Here is a 19,563-nt window from a genome sequence, read left to right as displayed (position 1 = left end):
CATAAAGATGTGTTGTTTCAAAGGTCTGGAGGCCACAAGTCTGAAATCAAAGTGTCAGTAGGGTCATGCTCTCTCTAAGGTTCCTTGCCTTTCTCTTAGCTTCTGGTGTTGCCAGAAATCCGTGGCATTCCTTGGCCTGTAGCTGCATAACTCCAACCTCTGCCTCCATTGTCACATGGCATTCTCTCTGTGTCTCTGTGTTTTCACATGGCTGTCTTCCTATAAGGACACCAGTCAGATTGGGTTAAGGGCTCACCCTACTCCACTATGACCTCATCTTAACTGATTCCATCTGCAATGGCCGTATTTTCAAATAAAGTCACATTCTGAGGCACTGACAGTTAGGACGTCAGGGTATTTTGATGCGGAACAAATCAACCCATAACACTTGGTAAAACTGTGATAACCCCCAAATTTCAGTGCCTTTAACAGCAAAGTTTTTGGTGTTTGTTCATATTTCACATTGGGCGCAGTTTGGCTCCAACGCGGAGACTCTGCTCCATGCATCTTGCCCTTTCCAGGATCCAGGCTGAGGGAGCAGCCCTTCTCTTTCTCATGAGGCAAAGGAAAGCTTCCAGTTGCTGAACTACGCAATAGCTTATAAAGCTTCTGTCACTTCTAGTCACCCTTCACTGGTAGGACAGGTCATGTGGCTAAGTCTGTAGGAATTAGAAGAATTTGTATTGACTACCCACCACACATTTGGTGGTTAATAAATGGGAGGAACCATTCCAACAAGCAGGCCTTTGACAAAGGGTTGCCCTATCTCTTCACTCCGGTAGTTTTTCTGGAACATGAATTAGGTCTTCTATTTCTCTTGCATTACTCTCAGTGCTCTATATCAAATGCCTGGCACATGTTAATACTCAATAAAGTTTTCCTGAATGAATGAATAAATATACAGTTCATATTCACTTTGCTTTTAGCATCCTGATGAAAAAGATTTCAGTTATTAAAGCCCCAAAGGACATAGTTAAAGATGAAAACCTCATTTGAGAAAATCAGTTGCTGAACAAAAATCATAACCCCAAAAGCACCTATTACTGTTCTGAGTTCTCTATTATTAATATGAAAACTGGTGCCTGAAATAAATGGTCTTAAAATTAGTTTTAAGAACGTCTTTTAACCCAGAGCTTATTCATGGAGGAAATTTTATTGTTCCCATGGATAGCATCTCATCCCCTTACTTTGTCCTCACACCCGTATCTTTCTTCGACCTCACATTTCATTTTCTAATAAATTCATACTTAAGTTATCTTTTGCTAAAGGCCTTTTTTTTTTTACATTTTAAAAAAATTTTTTATTTATTTATTTATTTATTTATTTATGGCTGTGTTGGGTCTTCGTTTCTGTGCGAGGGCTTTCTCTAGTTGCAGCAAGCGGGGGCACCGCGAGCCTCTCACTATCGCGGCCTCTCTTGTTGCGGAGCACAGGCTCAGCAATTGTGGCTCACGGGCCCAGTTGCTCCGCGGCATGTGGGATCCTCCCAGACCAGGACTCGAACCCGTGTCCCCTGCATTGGCAGGCAGATTCTCAACCACTGCGCCACCAGGGAAGCCCCAAGGCCCTTCTTTATTACCTCTCTGCTTCCAGGTTACTCACACTAGACATTTAAAAATATTTCCCTGCAGTCTTGTAATAAGCGATTCTTACATTTATTCATATTTATTTATGTTTTAATTCTTGACGCTTTAATATTTTAAGTAGTTCAAAATTAAAAATATCAACAATTTAAAGGCACCTAGATTATCTAAAGAGACATATTAGAAACAATATTCTGAAAGCTAAATTTATCAAACTCTATTCATTCACAAATGTTTTCAACCATATGAGCATAAGAAAACAATTATTTTTTTGGTCTCTCTTCAAATCCCTGCAAGGTAGCACAGATACTTCCCTAAAAGTCTGTTGAGTAATGGTTATCAGATTGTCCATCCTCATGGTTGTGAAGTTGAAAAGGAAATGGAAAAAATATCCTCACTGTGAGCCTGCTTCATCTCCTTGTACTGTATGTAGTTAGCCAACCTATAAAGATTACGGTGTGTCTCTTTACAGAGGTACCACACTAAATTCAGGTTCCCTCCCCCCACAGAAGCAGGGTTGGGAAGAGGCCAGTCCCTGCATCAGGACCCCCAAATCTGCAGGGAATGCTCAAAACCCTGGTCTATGAAACAATTCTTGGCCCTGCAGCCCTGTCTGCTCCCAACTGCCACTGACATGCAAATCCAAACAGGCCCTTTATCTCCCTTTCAAAAGTTTTCTTTTCATATTTTCTCTTAATCATGTAGAAATTGTCCTTTTCAGGAGTGTGAAAGTCACTGAAGAAATCACGAAAGCTGGCAATCACATTGAGGCCAGTGCCTTCGTGTCCTGGCGTCTCACAAGCAAGGACAGTTTTACTAGTTAGAACTCTGCTGTGTCCTCCCAAAACCAAGCTAAACTGAAGCTAACGCTAAAAGCCTTCAATACTTTTTGAAAAATCCATCAAAGGTTTTGCTGAATGATATTTATAAGGGCCTTACTGTTCTCTTTCAAAAACTGAAATGCCCTTCTCTGACAGCTGAAAAAAATTGCTTGTGCTTTTCATCTTTCCCTCTCAGAGTGTAAACATTGTTTTGAGTGAAAGGAGCTGAAGGAGCGCTTACTTTCCCTTGAAATTTTATTTTTAAATAAGAGAGGGAGAAAATCCTTTTTCTGACTAATACTAATAATACAGGTCAAAGTGTCAGGCGATATACAATTAAATGGAAAACAAAAAAGGTTCCCCCTCTTTTTCCCACAGTACAATGGCACTGGAATATAAATTACCGATGAAGATGAAATAATACTTCAAAGCTTGTAGGGCAGGGCAGGGCAGTGTTTACAAAGTATTTTCTATGGCACGATAAGACACTGAAGATGACGGTAACCCATGGACTTGAGGGTGTTGCTGAATAGTCTAAAACTAGCATGAGGTAGGATTTTAGGTCCCTATAGCCTGTGACCCCGTGATATGCTTTGTTTCGCAAGGGCAGCTGCAGTTATCAACAGATGTTTCAGCAATAAATAATTGGTATCATCTCGGAAAAGACCCATCTACCTGGGGAGAGGGCATAATACCAAAAACACTGCCCAGCTATTACAGCCACATTAATCTCCCATCTCTCCAGGTTTCTTGGGGAGCATGCTGCAGGTGTTTTTTCTGAGAGAGAGCAGACAAACTCTCTCAAGTCAGCAAGCTTTGTGTGGAGTGTAAAGGAGGTTGGCCCCTGCCATAAATTTCTGTCTGTGGCCACACACCAAAGGAGAAAAGATTGGGGGGATGGGGACGTAGGAGAGGGAGGAAACAGGGGAGGCCGTGGAGAACAGAAAGGAGACCACAAAACACATACGATTTTTCTTGATTAAGTTAAGCCTAAGAGAGGAACATTAGAAATGACCCTTAATTTTACTAACTCAGACGCTCAGCACAATTCTATGCTTAACTTTGCCCTGTTATTTGTGGAATTAACTTAAAGACAGCATTTACACTCCAAGTGTAATGCTAAGTTTTAAAATGGAAGGGAAACTTTTTATGGGAAGGATTCATTTCAAGGTAAAAAAAAAAATCACGGAAATTTAGATTTATTAAAAAAACGGTAAGAAGAGATAACTGAAAAGACAAACTCAGCAGCCTTTAACTATTTTTTATGTAAGAACAGAATCTCACAATTATATTTTAACATGGTCGTCCAGCTTCAGTAAAGTGTAATATTGAAACCAGTGGATAACGGGACAAAAACAAATCATGGATGATGGAATTTCCTTGAGGTACTTTTGACAAGCTAAGATATTGAAAGTAGCCCGAGTTCACAGGGTGCTATACTTCTCCGTATTTACAAAACAGAGTGGTTTAGCAATTGTGCACTTGGGGTCTGACACAATAAGAAAGCATCCTGAGAGACTTTAGGAGGTGTGGTTGCTTAATTTATAGCTTGCTGGGTAAGCGAAAGAAAATGATGCTCAGAGTTCAAAAAGCTCCCAGGTTAAACACATTACGGGCTAAAGCAGCCTAATGGACTGATTCTTAGAGCTGCGCCTGAGTGATCTTGTGAGCCGGGCACAAACTTCTTAAATTCTCTATGCCTTTACTTCCCCCCAATTGTGACATCCGTGCAATATACAAAGGGAAAGTAGAAGGAATAATGAATGGACTCCTGAAATAGTCTAACAACTATGAGCTGTTTGTCTCTCAATTCACATTAACCCCAAATGCAGTGAGACTTGGAAGTTTTTAAAACACCATTTTCAGTTTTTCAGCCAACGTCACCACCAGCTTTGAATACAGCGAGGGGGATCTGGTAAGCGTGCATGGAATGAAGGGAATAAAAAACCCTGGTTATAGTGATGTGCTGCATCTCAGTTTCTCAGCCTATGCTGGAAATTCAGAGGAACTTTCTAAGCCCCAAAGGTCAAAGCAGGGGTCACTCTCTCTGTGAAGCTATCCTGCTCTTACCTTCTGGGGAAGCTGTAGAAAGTTCTTATATGCCACCGGCCGAATCACACAGGGCTTTCCAAGCCCTTCTCCACGCACATTCCTGTTCAGGCTCTCTGCCTTTAATTTATAGCTTGCTGGGTAATCTAAAGAAAATGATGCTCAGAGTTCAAAGAGCTCCCAGGTTAAACACATTACGGGCTAAAGCAGCCTAATGGACTGATTCTTAGAGCTGCCCAATCAATCGCCACCCTATTTTTTGCAACAGTCATTCTTAAACTCTAACATGCAACAGAATCATCTGAAGGGCTTGTCTAATGTTGACTGCTAAACGCTCACACCCAGAGTTTTTGATTTGATAAGACTAGTGCAGGGCCCAGGAATCTGACTCAGTTTCTGCGTGATGCTAGTGCTGTTGTTGGGAGGTCTAACTTTAAGCACCATTGCTTTAGAGCTGCACTATCCAATTAAACAGTAGCCCTAGCCACATGTGGCTATTTACATAGAAGTTCATTTTAAAAATTAAATAAAACTAAAAATTCAGTTCTTCAGTCATTCTAGCCACATTTCAGGTGCTCAAGAGCCACATGTGGCCAGGGGCTAAATGTATTGGGCAACAGAGATATAGAACATTTCCAACATTGCAGAAAGTTCTACTCTACAGCTTGCATTAGAGTAAACAAGTTTCAGGACTTCTACCTGTGCTCTCAAGTTCATTCCTTGAGGCTTCCAGAGGGAGAACTGGAGCAGGACGGATGAAGGGGCTAAGTCACAGCTCCACCACTCACTGGTCTGTTCCCCTAGGCAAGTTAATCTCCCTGCACCTTAATTTCCTAATCTGCAAAATGGGCTTGATAATGGTAATAATCGCTGGAGGGCTACCTTGAGAATTAAATGAGATGATGCATGTGTAAGCATTTTGTAAACCCTACAGTGATATACACACTACAGTTTTTGTTCCATTCCACTTCTCCACTAACAACAAGCACACTTATTTAAAACCCCTGGTTCACCACTGAATTCGTTCCAAGTATTCACTTTCCTTTGCCTACGGTCCTCAGTCCGCTTCACCTCGGGTGTTTGTTTTTTGGAGGGCTGGAAAGTTTTGTGGGGGGCAGTTACTGTTCCTCCAGTAACAGTAATGACTGGACAACAGTAATGACTGTTGGAGTCATTGTCTCCAACAATGCTGTTATGTGTACATAGATTAGGGGATCTTCCCTGGATTTTTGTTTTAATAGGTAAAAACAATGTCTATATCATACATTTATTTTGGGATGACACCAAAACACATTCCCATGTAAACCAATAAAATAAAATTTTGGGAATATTGTCATTGCTTGTAATGCCTGGTCTCCAAAGAAACGTCTATATTCTATGTGAGAAAAAAAATACAAGCTAATAGTTTCTTCTTTGATAATCATCTAAGAGAATGTAGGAAAAAAAAACACTATCAGAAAGGAAAATGGCGCTCATAGTAGCATCCCCAGAACCTAAGCCTGAAATCTGAGCTCAAATCTGAGTTCATGTGTTATTCTTGAGGCTCTCTCATATCTGGGGTAGAGGTACCCATTTGATTAGTTTCCAATAAATGAGTTGAGAAATAAGCATGCCAATGACTTTGACATGATACTTCCTGAACAGTGTGAATCATGAGGAGATAAGGGAGTGAACAGGATTCCAGGCAGAGCTCAGGGAAGGGACATGCCAGACCTCAATAGCTTAGACAGCAAGTCACATGGATGAAATAGTGGTGAATTTATTTTTTTTAACCTACCCAACTTTTAGAAAGTAGTATTTCAAAATAAAAATGCTATGAGGCATGGCAGAATCAAAACTACTGCTTCTGGCCCACCAAGAATATGCAAATAGGGACTTCCCTGGCAGTCCAGTGGTTAAGACTTCGCCTTCCAATGCAGGGGGTGAGGATTCAATCCCTGGTCGGGGAGCTAAGATCGCACATGCCTCGCAGCCAAAAAACCAAAACATAAAAAACAGAAGCAATATCGCAACAAATTCAACAAAGACTTAAAAAAAATAATATATATATATATTTTTAAGTCATGCAAATATTTCAGCATGACAGGTTCTCATTGGGCCCACTGACCACCCTTCTTCACTTGTACTTGATTTGCCTTTCCAACAGAAGGTCTTATGGGCAAGCAAACCCTCTTAAAAAGCTTCCCCCCCACACACATTAGTCAATCTGGCAGAGCCGACCATAAGGGTAGGGGCTGTTTTATGCTTCAAAGAAATTTAATCTATTAGACCACTTAGAGGCTAAATGCCTCACTTTAGGGTGTCAGAGGAACAGGTGGTGTGGCTCTTCCTACCAGTAACTGCTCCAATCCGGCGCCAATCACATCCTGCAGGTTTGTTTTGTCCTCTGGGCCCACAGCTTGTTTGTACTGCCACTTTTCAGGCACGAAGGGCCACTTCATTTCCTTTGCCTCCTGGATCAGGGTTCTTAATTCGCTAGGGAGTGAAGCTGAAAAGGTCAGAGTTCAGGTAAGGAAATTGCAGTCAAAGAAAAGGCTGTTGAGTTACCAATGTTATGATGAAGCACCTCAGTGGCAAAAAATTTTTTTTCCTACCTCTTGCTGGCTGGCCTAACCTGGTGGTTCTGACTCAAAGAATAATAGCAAAAAGCTATTTGTCAGGGGTGGCCCTGGTCTACTTTGCCCTACAGGTAAATTGGGGTAGTCAGGCATTAAAAAAGGTTTTAGCAGGAAGTAAAGCACTTCAGTGACTATCTCTGCATGAAGAATCAGAGAAAGGAACGAAGGAAATATTATTTTTCCTGTAAAATGAGAACGGGACTGAGATGGAATGGCATTTGGGGCTTGTGGCAGCTGGGTAATGCAGAGAATCAATCTGTACAACCTCTTTTTTCTCCTCTAAGACCTCACCTCACCTCAGACTTTCCCTGTGGACTACATTTGAATATAGACAATGAATGCAAAAAACTCATATCAATTTATTATGAAATGGCCTTGTTTCACATTAGGAGATATAGTTAATCTCTTAATAGACATCAAACCTAGTTAATTATATAAGTCAACAATCTCCTATCCAAACTTGGGAAACCCGAAAAGCTTTGCAAACTAGAAGGTTTTTTTTTAAGTTTGGCACCCAAACCAGACTTGAATTGACTAGAGGCTATTTATAATCTTGTTACAGTGAGATTAGTCAACATTTTGTTCTGAAAATTTTAATGTTTGACTGTATATGCTGCCCCAGCTTCTACTGGAGTGTTAGTATAACAGACGGTATATACACCATACTTCCCTTTCTAACATTTGAAAAAATTCTGAATTCTGCAGCACATGTGACACCCCAGGGCTGTGAATAAGGTATCACGGACTTGTATATATGACTGCCAGCTATAAATCTCCAGGTGCTTGTCTTGCAGACATCTCAGACTCAACATATCTAAAACTGAACTCATCACCTTTTTTCTAAATATTGTATTTCCCTCTCTGTTTTCTATTTTGATGAATGCTACTACCATTCACTGAGTCACCCAAGTCTGAAACCCAGAAGTCGGTCTAGACTTTTTGTTCTCTCTTCCTCCTTGAATCTAATTGGTTATCAAATTCTGTGGATATTAAAATCGACTTCTTCCTTTTAATTATCAGTAATTCTTGCCTGAATCATTGTTTTCTATCTCCCCCCATCCATTTCATCTTCCACACTGTTGAATCCCATTTTGCTAAAAACAAGATGGACCAGGCCATTGCTCTGCACAAAATTCTTCAATGCTTTTGCACATCCTGTCCTCACTGTTTGCATTGCCTTCCCTCAATTGCCTCATGACCAAGCTCAGGCCCACTGACTTCATTCAGCATTCAATGCAAACACTGCCACTTCTCATCAGCCCCGCCATGATCTCCCAGTGGAATTGAGATGTCCCTCACGAGTGCTCCCAAACCCACAGGTGCATGCTCCTTTCAGCGTTCACCCCACTGCTCTCTAGCCACATCTATCCTTTCATTGAACTGTGGACTGTCAGCTCCCTGAAAACTGGCATCACATCTTATCACTTTTGTAAATCACACCATGATGGTTAAAAGAAAGATTAGTCTCATGTTTACATGAGACATGCTAAATAAGACAAAAGAGATATGACAAAGAGAGTGGAAAAAAAAAGAAGAGAAGGAAGAAAAGCTAACTCTGCCTTGGTTCATGATGTCTTTTTGAGTCCTTGCCACCAGCTGGGCAAATGTAAGGAAGTCTCCTGAGGGGAAGGACTGCTTGGCATTGAGGGGATAATGCATGGGTTATGTCAATGAATGATCGATCTGGACTGACTATTAAGGATAACTTACAAGTATCACACTGAAACCATTGTCCCCCCACCCCCTGCCCCATTCAGTAACCCAGAACTACTGAGCAGCCTCTGTGCAATGGCACTCCCCCAGTGAAAGCAAAACCACAAGGCTGGAAACCTATGTGGTCACAATCTCCTCTTACCACCACTGACATAATTTTAATCTCTGAAAATGTTTCCAATATACATATAGAGAAAATTTCTTAAATGATATTTCTAAGTAGTCATGAATAGGATGACTATTCAATTCTATTTGCTTAGGACAGTCCTATGTAATCATAGTGTACTTATTAATAGTGCTTTTTCACTCTCAAAAGTACTTCAATTCTGATAAATTATTTGGATACTCTGTCCATGAGTGTCAAGCTCAGGAGTCAAAGGATTAGTTAAATGACAACAGAAATGTGATTTCTGGATTCACAGAATTTCACTATATTTTGGCAATGAATAGCTTTAAATATTTTCAAAATTTCTTCATGATGATCTATTTGTTACAAATCCTTTTTTCCTCCTCATACCACCCTTTCCGTACAGATCGTGCCAGAACATGGAGAGTCCACTGGGAAATACTGAAATAAAAGATGCCTCTGAAGTCTGTTTTAAAAATATATCTCTTTTTGGATTTCAGTTCCTTCTCTATCTCAGGGGGTTAGAGTTGCTAGGACTAGTCACCCATGCTAACTATGACAATTTCTGAAGAAAAAGGATGGGGTTGAGAGGAAGAGGGAAAAGAATAAAACCCATAGTGTTCGTGTTCGAGTCCACCGGCTGGCCCTGTCGCCTTAAGTGACCCTGTACTAATGCCTTTCTCTGGGAGCACATGCGGGTGATGACATCAGTGGCGGTGGCAGCCCGACCCGTGAGCTAGAGCTGCTCAGAAACCACCTGCCAAGGGACAGGCTCCATGTCCAGACTGTATCCAACCGCACTGATGGCGCTCGGGTGGACCACGCAACGCGCAGTGGTGATGGGCGAATGCTGAGTTTGTCAACGGCTCAGCACAGGGTCCCTCCCGCACTGGTGTACTGGATTCAGCCAACCCCAGCAGTCAGCCCCCGACGGAGCAGTAGCCTCCTCTGCCTCTCTGATCACTTACTTCCCCAAGCAGCTTACCTGAAGGGCCATGGCTAATTGAGTGATTTTGCAGTCGTGATTTGCCTTATCTGGAACTAAACTGATTATTTCTCCTATTCTGTGGCACTTGGGAAGAAAAAGAAAATGAAAATCCTTCCCGATTGGGGGCTCAGAGTCTTCACTAAGGAGAACACAAAGCTTAAAGGAATTTGGGCTGAAGAGACAAAGGACATGATGTAGTAAAAGGAGAAGAGAAAAACTTCAGGAGAAATAACAGAACACAACACACTGCCCCTGGGGAGAACTAGGACCAGCACTGGAGCAGGCAAAGTTAGACACTGATGTATCTGGCTAGTAAAGAAAGAAAACACTAAGGCTGTGAAACAACTGGACATGGGGCATGTTATCTTGAAAAGAGCATGGATGACAGGTTACATAAATTAGACTTCTAAAGGCACCTAAAAGTTCTCTTATAAAAATATATGTGCCTATATACAAGAATGTGGGAAAAAGACTCTCCCAGAACCTTTTCCCATTACATAATCAACAACAACAAAAGAGATGGGGAGTGTGCATTTTATATGGGGATCTTATTTCTGTAAGGAATAGCAAATGACTAAAAATACAAAGAAAAATATTAAAAGCACATAAAAGGGACACACTGATAGAAATGAAGGGAAATTTATCTGAATGCTAAAAAGAAATCTAAGAAGGCTGCCTCTTCAAAACTGGCTAAAGAAGAAATCAGAATTGCTTTAACTTTCTAGACTTTGTGATTGAAACTTCCCAAACAATGACTCATCTAAAACTATGAATGGCACAAACTATGAATGAGCAAAAAAGCCAAATTCTTAAACCCTGATAATGATGCAATAAGTATTTATCAGTATGAGTGGATTTATTTTACAAATGGCATGTAAATACAAGATGAGAAAATGTACTGATGATCAAAAAAGAGAGATGGGACTGATGAGATGACATATTTGTGGGAACTGCAGAAGTCTATGGAAACTGATGAGGCACAAAAGCCTAGTTTGAAAAAAAAGTATGTGCCACCATTCAGAAGTTGCTTCAATTTTTTAATAATTGAAATTTACGTGCACCAGCCCACTTGGACCCTTTGTTCTTCTTGAACTAAACTGTTTCTTGTGGCCTCATGTTTACTGAAGCTTAAAATTGAACTGACAGCAATTCACTGCAACAAAGTGGGCTTCCTCCCCTGCCCGTCCAGCCACAGCCCATGTCCCATTCATGCCCTAGAAATCCACTCATCTCTCTGTGGTCATCTGCCAAGAGAAGAAAAATAGGGCAGAGATGAGAATGTGTTGTTCAGACAGGGGAAAGGAGAGCAAACCTGCTGCTCCCCACTCCCCCCGGCAGCTCCCATCAGGACCTCACCTCTGCACCGCTGGTCCTCCCTCTTGTCCTCCTCTAACACATCTGACGCCTCCAGCAAGAGCTGGTCCAGCACTTGCTTGCACTCTTGCAGTAGCACAGCTACAGCTTTTTGATTATTCATGATGATTACCCTCCCTCGATGACGAGTCGAGTGTCCCTGGGTCTACGGTGATCAATTACCTAGGAGAAGACATCGATTCTCAATAAAAGAGCCCCTTCAAGCCTGAGGTACCTGGTGAACAAAAGAGGGGGAAAGATGATTAACTGAAGCGTCATCAATTATCTGTAGGACTCAAGCAGGGAGGGATAATAGAGCAAACACATGAAAATACATGACAGCCCCTGAGGACTTTCTTAGGGGAGTGTGTGAAATTACTGCAGGGCCTGGTCTAGATGGGCAGCATCTCGAAGTCATCAGAGAGCAGAAGGGAAAGGTTCCTGGTGCAGACCTGGTTGCCCACAGTGAAGTCAGTGGAATCACATGGAGCCAAATGAAATGAATATACCCTATGATTCATGTATCTTCTGAATACCTCATATCAGTGCCTCTGGATCCCAGTGGCACCACACTTTCTGCCTCTCTGGAAGTCTACAGGAAGCATCTGGCTAACAGTTCTAATATTCAGACACAAGCACATGGTAATATGAAGTTTACCACTCTCATAACCCACTGCTGATTTCCCCTGTGCAGTATTCTTTATGGTATTTAGCATCATATAATTTGGACCAAAATAGGCAATGACAGATGCCAAACTTAAAGCTCTTCACTGCCAGGCACATTGCCAAATAAAATAAAAAAATGTAATCCCAGAAAACCCAATTTCCTAGATCTATCATATGGATAGATCTACTTATATCCCATTTAACACATATACAGCTGAGAGACTTCTTATATAAATATGAGTATACTGTAATGAGCTACTGCAGTCAAAGTAATTTCAGGAACAAAATAACCCACTGGCTGTACAAAAATGCCTGACAAATACTGAAAAGTCTCTTGATTAACAGATCTTTTTTTTAATTGAAGTATAGTTGATTTACAATGTTGTGTTAGTTTCTGGTGTACAGCAAAGTGATTCAATTTCATATATATATATATATATACATATACATACATACACACACACACACACATATATATATATATATATATATGTTCTTGTTCAGATTCTTTTCCTTTATAGGTTATTACAGTATATTGGGTATAGTTCCCTGTGCTATACAGTAGGTCCTTGTTGTTTATCTATTTTCTACATAGTAGTTTAACAAACCATTTTGCTTGTTTTCCTTTTATTAAAGAATGTACATTGTAAACAAAACAAAGGAAGTTATTCTCTTTCTGAATTTGCCAGAATAGACCGTGGAGCTGCTGTCTGGTTGCGACACTCTTGTATGGCATGCAGAATCTTGTTACCAAAGCAAGAGACTCTGAAAGGGAAGCAAGTACAACAGATATATGAATGATCTACTCCCTCTGTTATCTAGCGGATCCATGCAACACAATATTTTACTGTTTTAGTAATCATTAAAAATATTAAACCAGTGAATTATCGTGTTGGTGTTGGGGAAAATGTGCTCTGCTACACAACGGCCTCACTTTAAGAAACTGGTTTTGAATTTGAAATAGCAAGAAAGCATTTTTCTATCTTTTTTCTATTCTATGACTTAACAGGAACAGAAAATGAAGGATGAGCTGTGAAATCTAAACTCTGTAATTTTCATTCTAACCTGAATTTTATCCTCGCTATGCTTTAGGTTTTCATTCACACACACACACACACCCACACACACACACAGATAAAAGTGCCAAAGCAAAGTTTTAGGATGCAACAGACTTGTTTCATGAAGACAATCATGTATTCGTTGATGAAGAACACAAGCAGAGTTTTCATACAACAGTCTTGTTACTTGAAAGAGCATTCACATAAGTGAAGTCATGAAATTAGTTACTGGAAGCATTTAAACATAAATATAAATTTAATCTCCTTTCTGTTTAAGATATTTCATAGAGTATCCCTGCATGGATTGGGTTGTTGGACTAAATGGTTTTCAGTGTCCCTTTTAGCTCAAGTGTTTATGTCAATGTTTTGTGGTACAAGCTGACCATTAGCTTGCCTTTCTATGAAAAGAACTAAACAGTAAGGGCTGGTCAGAGAGTTAATCAGTAGACTAGAGTGAGCAAGAGGCCATGTAGCAATGATGGCCCATTCCCACCATTCCCTGAAAAAGGGAGATGGTGGCTATAATGGAAGGTTAGTATGGAAATTGAGAAATGCAGTTGGTGGATGAGAAAGTTAAGAACAAACTTTGCTTGGAATGAGTTACGGGTGAGTAGGACTCTCACTTTTCTTCAAGTCCTAAATTAAATCAAGAAGGGAGTTCACTTTCCCAGGATCCTTTTTTTAGGACTTCATATAGAAAGAGAGGTATAAAAAGAAAATATAAAGAGCTCATGCACAAAGAAATAAAACTGCACTATAATATAATTTTAATAGCATATCACCCCTTTGTCTAAAGGCTTATAGTAATGTTTTATTAGTGCTGTATCATCCTCTTAGGGTAGACAGTAGTCTTCCATTATAAATTTTAACTGCTTTGTTTCTGTTAATATTTTAAGCAGAGAGAGTATGTAGTAAAGAAAAGAAGACCTAGAAATAGGAAAACTAATATACATAATAGTGCTCAACGACTAATTCCACTTCATTCTCTGCTATTAACTATTTGTGAGACCTCTGAGTTTCACTTTTGAGATTCACTTTTCTCATCTATATTTTGAGGGGACTGGTTGGGAACAATTGTTAAAATGTTTCCAGGTCTTAAATTACATGCTCAGCAGCAGTTTAGATAGACCAGGTTGTCTATCTAAAGAACAGACAGACTAAAGAATATCTGATATTTATTTACTGAAAAATTCCTGGCTCTTTTCAGAACCCTTAAGTATAATATTTTTATGTATACTTTTCTCTGTGGGCTAGAAGTATGGGCTTGAATCTTAGAGGCTGATTACTAAATATTCTTCTTTGCTTTTGTTTCCTCACTTGAAACCCTAAGTCCTGATGCACAGGATCATAAATCTCTTCCTTTTGTCTAAGTGCTGTGAAAGAGAGATAAGATACATGGTTTTGTGAGGGCAAACAACAGGACTTGACCTAAGCATTTGGGTAAGGATAGGGCAGGTCAAGGGGGGCTTCTCTGAGGATGTGATGCCTGAATTAACCTCTGAAAGAGGAACAGGGCTTAATGAAGTTAAAATGGTAGGGAACAGTCCTAACGGAGAAGGAAATATAGAGGGAATGAAAGAAGGCCAGGTTGGCTGAACTAGACATAAAAGGAGAAAGCTGACATGAAGTGATGCTGGAGAGGTAAGCAGGGACTGTGAAGGGCCTTGCGTGCCAGGTAACGAATTTTGTGTTTACCCTAAGAGTCACAGAAAACTACTGGTAGCAGTAGGAACACAACCAGATTTACATTTGGGAATGATCATTCTGTTTTGAATGTAGTTTGTGTATAAGGGGGTGGGGAGGAAGAGGGTGACTGCAGGGAGATCAGTTAGGTACTTATTGTAATAATCCAGGTGAGAGATACAAGGACTCTGGCCCAGAGTGATGATATCAGAGATATAGAAAATTGGACAGATTTGAGAACTGTTTAGGGAGTATATGCACTATTGGCGTTGGATGGCTACGAACGGTCTTAAGGATGAGTCCCAAATTTCTGCCTCACCATAGCTCAAAACTGAATAGATGATGTTAGCTTACTTTGAGACAGGGAACATAGATGAGAAAAGACATAAATACATCTTCTATTTCTAGCAATAAAGATAGTAAGGAAGCTAAATCATACTGTTCAACATAAGCAATCAAATTTTAACCGAGAAAGCATGTCTAAAAAGGAAGAAGAGATTCCCAAGATAATGAATGTTTATTACTTGTGACTTCCCAAACTATACCAAAGATACTCTTTATACTTTTTGAAAGTTATAGCATTTCCCCCTTTCCCTGTAGAATTCAGGAGAGACAATAGGAAGAAAATATTGTAACATGAGAAACACTATGGAATCCAACCATCTGTCTAGACTTGTATGGTTCATTGTTAGGCATAACAGAGGCTGGAGCCTAGGAAATTTTCCTTCAGGCAACAGTCCCGCTGAAAATTTTGGTCAGCTTCATTTATAAAAGAACCATTTTCAATTTTAACACATATTGATTTTTGCCCCCCTGGACTGTGATGCTCTGTGAGCTATACATTATTTCTAAATTGGAAAATGAATGTTTCCCAATATTTTTTATTATCTATGAATTATTTTTTCTATTTTAACGTCCCCCATATATTTTTTCTTTAAAAATCAAATAGAAAGAGACCAGAAAAAGCAATCAAATATGCAAACAGATAACTCTAGAATAAGTTAGAATCATACACTCTAAGGCACACATGCACACACATAGCCAAATGGTTATGTGTTCATACACTCTGTGTTTGATTTTGGCATATGAATACTTTAGTTCTATTAATGACTAAGAATTTAGCTGAATAGCTGACTTATAGAATAATTGGCAAGTCAGCCATCATTAGAAAGAAGCATGTCAGTGGATTATTCAAAGCCCCATTTCTTTTGGCATTTGTGTTTAAGTTTTTTTCACTGGACAATCAGTATACTTATTAGGGGGTAAATTAGGGAAAATAAAAGAACTCCAAAGGTATTCCATGGTCTACTGGCTGCCACCTTTGTAATAAATGACCAGCCAACTAGTGAGACTCCTTAGGCTTGAAGATGTGGGGAAGCATAAAGAGGTAAAAGAGATGACTCCTACTGTCAAGAAGTTTACAACGTAATTAGAGGAATAAGACATAAATATATAAAAAATGAACTATTCAAAGCATATCACACACGACTGTATCCTAAATGCTCAATTTAAATTATCTTTGTTGGAATTTGATTAATGGTTGGTTAAATTTATAAGCAAGTTTACAGAGCTCATTTAATTCATATGCACATGAATAATTATACTAAAAATACTTTTTCATCTACATTCAAAATTATGTACCACATTGTTTTTAGGAGAAAATATATTCTGGTCTCCAACATAGAACAACAAGAATAAGTTTCTCTAATCAGGCCCCAGCAATGACAATCCAGCCTTTCCCACCATTTCACCCTCTTCTGAGCAACACCACACATCAACGCTGACCATATTACCTCTTGCACTGATTGGTGGTCGAAATGGGTAAATAAAAGGAGAAAAAGAAATCTGGTTGGAGAGTAATACAACTGTGCAGCTTGGTTAGATACGTTTGGGTGACAGCCATTTGTTAGCATTTTAGAACTGCATGAAAAGGGAGAAGGAGAAGGCAACTTCTAAGCCATCAAAAACCTAAAGGGTAGACTTCTCTTTCTAGCAGTATGGAAGACTGTATGCTCTGACCAACATTCCTGCTGAAAACAACTAAAAATGCTGGAAAAGCGTGTTAAAATCTCTAAAATATATCAATGAAATGGCAAAGAAGGAAGGACTACTCAGAAGACAAAAATCAAGTAAAAGCTGGAACCCAGAAAGTTAACACAGAGGCTAGCGTTTGCCTTGAGTGTATTTACCAAACACTGTGAGTTGAAACTGGTTTTCACTATTTTGGAACATGCGAGGATAGGAAATAAAACCAAAGGCTTACCCAGGAGGGAAGTAAAAGAGGAGACTCCCCCCTGCATAAAACTGAGATCCTAAAAGGTTGCACTTTTAGTGTAGGGGTGAGCTAAAAATATATTCTCATCTTCTTCCCCTACCTGCCAGGAAAATTTTCTGTGGCAAAACATGCTGCTTCAAGGAGGAGAACAAAAATTTTTCCCTTGCAAATTTGAAGCCACAGGTCTGCAAAACCTCTGTCTGATAATTGGTATTACTTTTTTAATAGATTTTATTTGCTTATTTATTTATTTATTTATGGCTGCGTTGGGTGTTCATTGCTGCATGTGAACTTTCTCTAGTTGCAGCAAGTGGGGGCTACTCTTTGTTGTGGTGCATGGGCTTCTTATTGTGGTGGCTTCTCTTGCTGTGGAGCACGGGCTCTAGGCGTGTGGGCTTCAGTAGTTGTTGTGGCTCGTGGGCTCTAGAGTACAGGCTCAGTAGTTGTGGTGCACGGGCTTAGTTGCTCTGCAGCATGTGGGATCTTCCTGGACCAGGAATTGAACCCGTGTCCCCTGCATTGGCAGTCGGATTCTTAACCACTGCGCCACCAGGGAAGCCTCATCTAGCTGATAATTATTTTTAAATAAACTATTTACAAATGAGCCCAGGTTGGTGGTTTTCTCAGGCAACTGGTGGAATGAAACATAATCTTCTCTAAAGGAATCTGATTTCAATCCAAGTTTCAAAGACTGTCACCTATAAAATACCAAGAAATATGAGCTCCTGGTCAAAGCTCACAAAATGCGTAAGATAAAAAGAAACAATGAATGAAAGCAGAAACAACAGATAGTAAAATTAGACCTACAAAAGCCTATAGGTAATGGAATTATCAGATATATACTACAAAATATACATGTTTAAAGAACTGGAAGAGTAATGTTGAGTGTATGAGTAAAGAGCAAGAAACTATAGAAAGGTACAAGCATATTGAAAAAGAATCAAATACAATTTCAAGAAACAAAAAACATAATAAAAATTTTAAATTCAGTGCATTGGATATATTTGATAAAATATTAGCTCTGGCTAAAGACAGAATTTTTGAACTGAAAAATACATCAGAACACATCACCTAGAATGCAACAGAAAAAGACAAAGGTATGGAAAATACAAGAGAGATTAAGAAACACAGAGGACTGATGGAAAACCTCTAACATATATTCAGAGTCCTAGATGGAAAGAAGCTGAGGAAGCAGAAGAAATTTGGAGAGATAATGACTAACAACTTTTAGACCAGGAGAAAGACAGTAATCAAAATTCCCATAATACTCAAGCAGGATAAATTAATAAAAATTCATACCTAGAAATATCACAGTAAAACTAGGTACCACAAAAGACATACAGAAGATCTTTAAAATGGCCAGAGAGAAAAGACAGATTACCTTCAAAGAAATAACAATGAATTTATAGATAGTTACCTAAAAGCAAGAGTGGAAACTAGAAGACAGTGAAAAGATAGCTTTAATATGCTAGGAGGGGAAACCATGCAAAATAAAAGTATTTAAAAATAAACATCAACAGTTCCAAACATACCTCTGTAGTATGTACTTTAGATAAAAGGAAAGTGGTCACAGATAAAAGGCCTGAGATTCAGGGAGAAGTAATAATCATAAAAGTGGTAAGTTACTGGCTAAGTATAAACAAACATTGATTGTATAACGCTACAAAAACAATGTCTGTCTTGTGGGTGAAAAAAATAGAACAATACACATACAAACACCAACAGCATATATGTCAGGAGGAAAGTGATTGATATTAAAGCTTTCTGAGATCCTTGAGTTGGTCAGGAGGAGTGGAGACATTAACTTTAGACTATGATAAAATATCTAAGATAATCCATAAAAAATTAAAATAAAACATTAACTTTGAAACTAATAAAAGGAAAAAAAATGAAAAAAACCAATCTAAAAGAAAGCAAGAAAAAAAGAAAATCAAGAAATATACTTCTAAATGACTCACAGGTCAAAGAAGTCACTATTATGGAAATTAGAAAATATTATAATGGAATGATAAATACTACATATCGAAATGGAATTCAGTCAAAGTGGAACATAAACATATCAATGCTTCCAATAAATATACATGAATTAAATACTACAGTAAAATGATAATGATAGACTAGATTAAAAAATAGCTACATGGATTTAGGTAAGCATAAGAATATGGAAATGTTAAAAGTAGTAAGATGAAAAAAGATATAGAAAAATACTAACTAAAGAAAAGCTGATGTAGCTATATTAATATCAGATAAAACAGACTTTAAGGCAAAAAGCATTAGTACTGATAAAAAGGTCACTTCACAGTGATACATAGTTCAGCTTACCAGAAAGGTATAGCAATTCTAATCTTGCATATATCTAGTAGCATAATTTCAATATATACGAAACAAAAATTGAAAGAATCATACAGAAAAATATGCAACTACATAATAATAGTGGGAAAACTTAACACACCTCTCTTAGAAACTAACATATTAAGCAGATGAAAGTCAGAAATGATATAACTGATTCGATCAACAGAATTAACAAACAGAACTAATAGATATTTATGAAACAGCATACTCAACAGTAGCAGAATACACATTATTTTGAAGCATACCTGGAACATTTACAAGAATTTAACACCTGCTG

At 38.9% G+C, this 19,563-nt stretch overlaps 1 protein-coding gene across 5 annotated transcripts in view; it reads right to left on the bottom strand.

Moving 5' to 3' along the window:
• ALPK1 (alpha kinase 1) overlaps window positions 1-19,563 on the bottom strand; it is a 124,324-nt gene that overhangs the window by 50,322 nt on the left and 54,439 nt on the right. For 2 of the 5 annotated variants that reach the window (XR_009008487.1, XR_451841.2), the window contains exons 3-4: window positions 11,256-11,435; window positions 6,787-6,941 (exon numbers count right to left, since the gene is read on the bottom strand). Coding sequence is in view for 3 of the 5 variants with exons in the window: in XM_057547518.1 (XP_057403501.1) it covers window positions 6,787-6,941; window positions 11,256-11,376 (276 nt within the window). In the remaining 2 variants the exon portion in view is untranslated. Of the gene's footprint in view, window positions 1-6,786; window positions 6,942-11,255; window positions 11,488-19,563 lie in introns of those variants that run through there. The other 3 variants (XM_057547518.1, XM_057547517.1, XM_057547519.1) reach the window with 2 other exon arrangements.

The sequence above is a fragment of the Balaenoptera acutorostrata genome, chromosome 5 (genome assembly GCF_949987535.1).
Source record: "Balaenoptera acutorostrata chromosome 5, mBalAcu1.1, whole genome shotgun sequence".
Taxonomy (NCBI): Eukaryota; Metazoa; Chordata; class Mammalia; order Artiodactyla; family Balaenopteridae; genus Balaenoptera; species Balaenoptera acutorostrata.
This window is presented reverse-complemented; position numbering and strand designations above follow the sequence as displayed.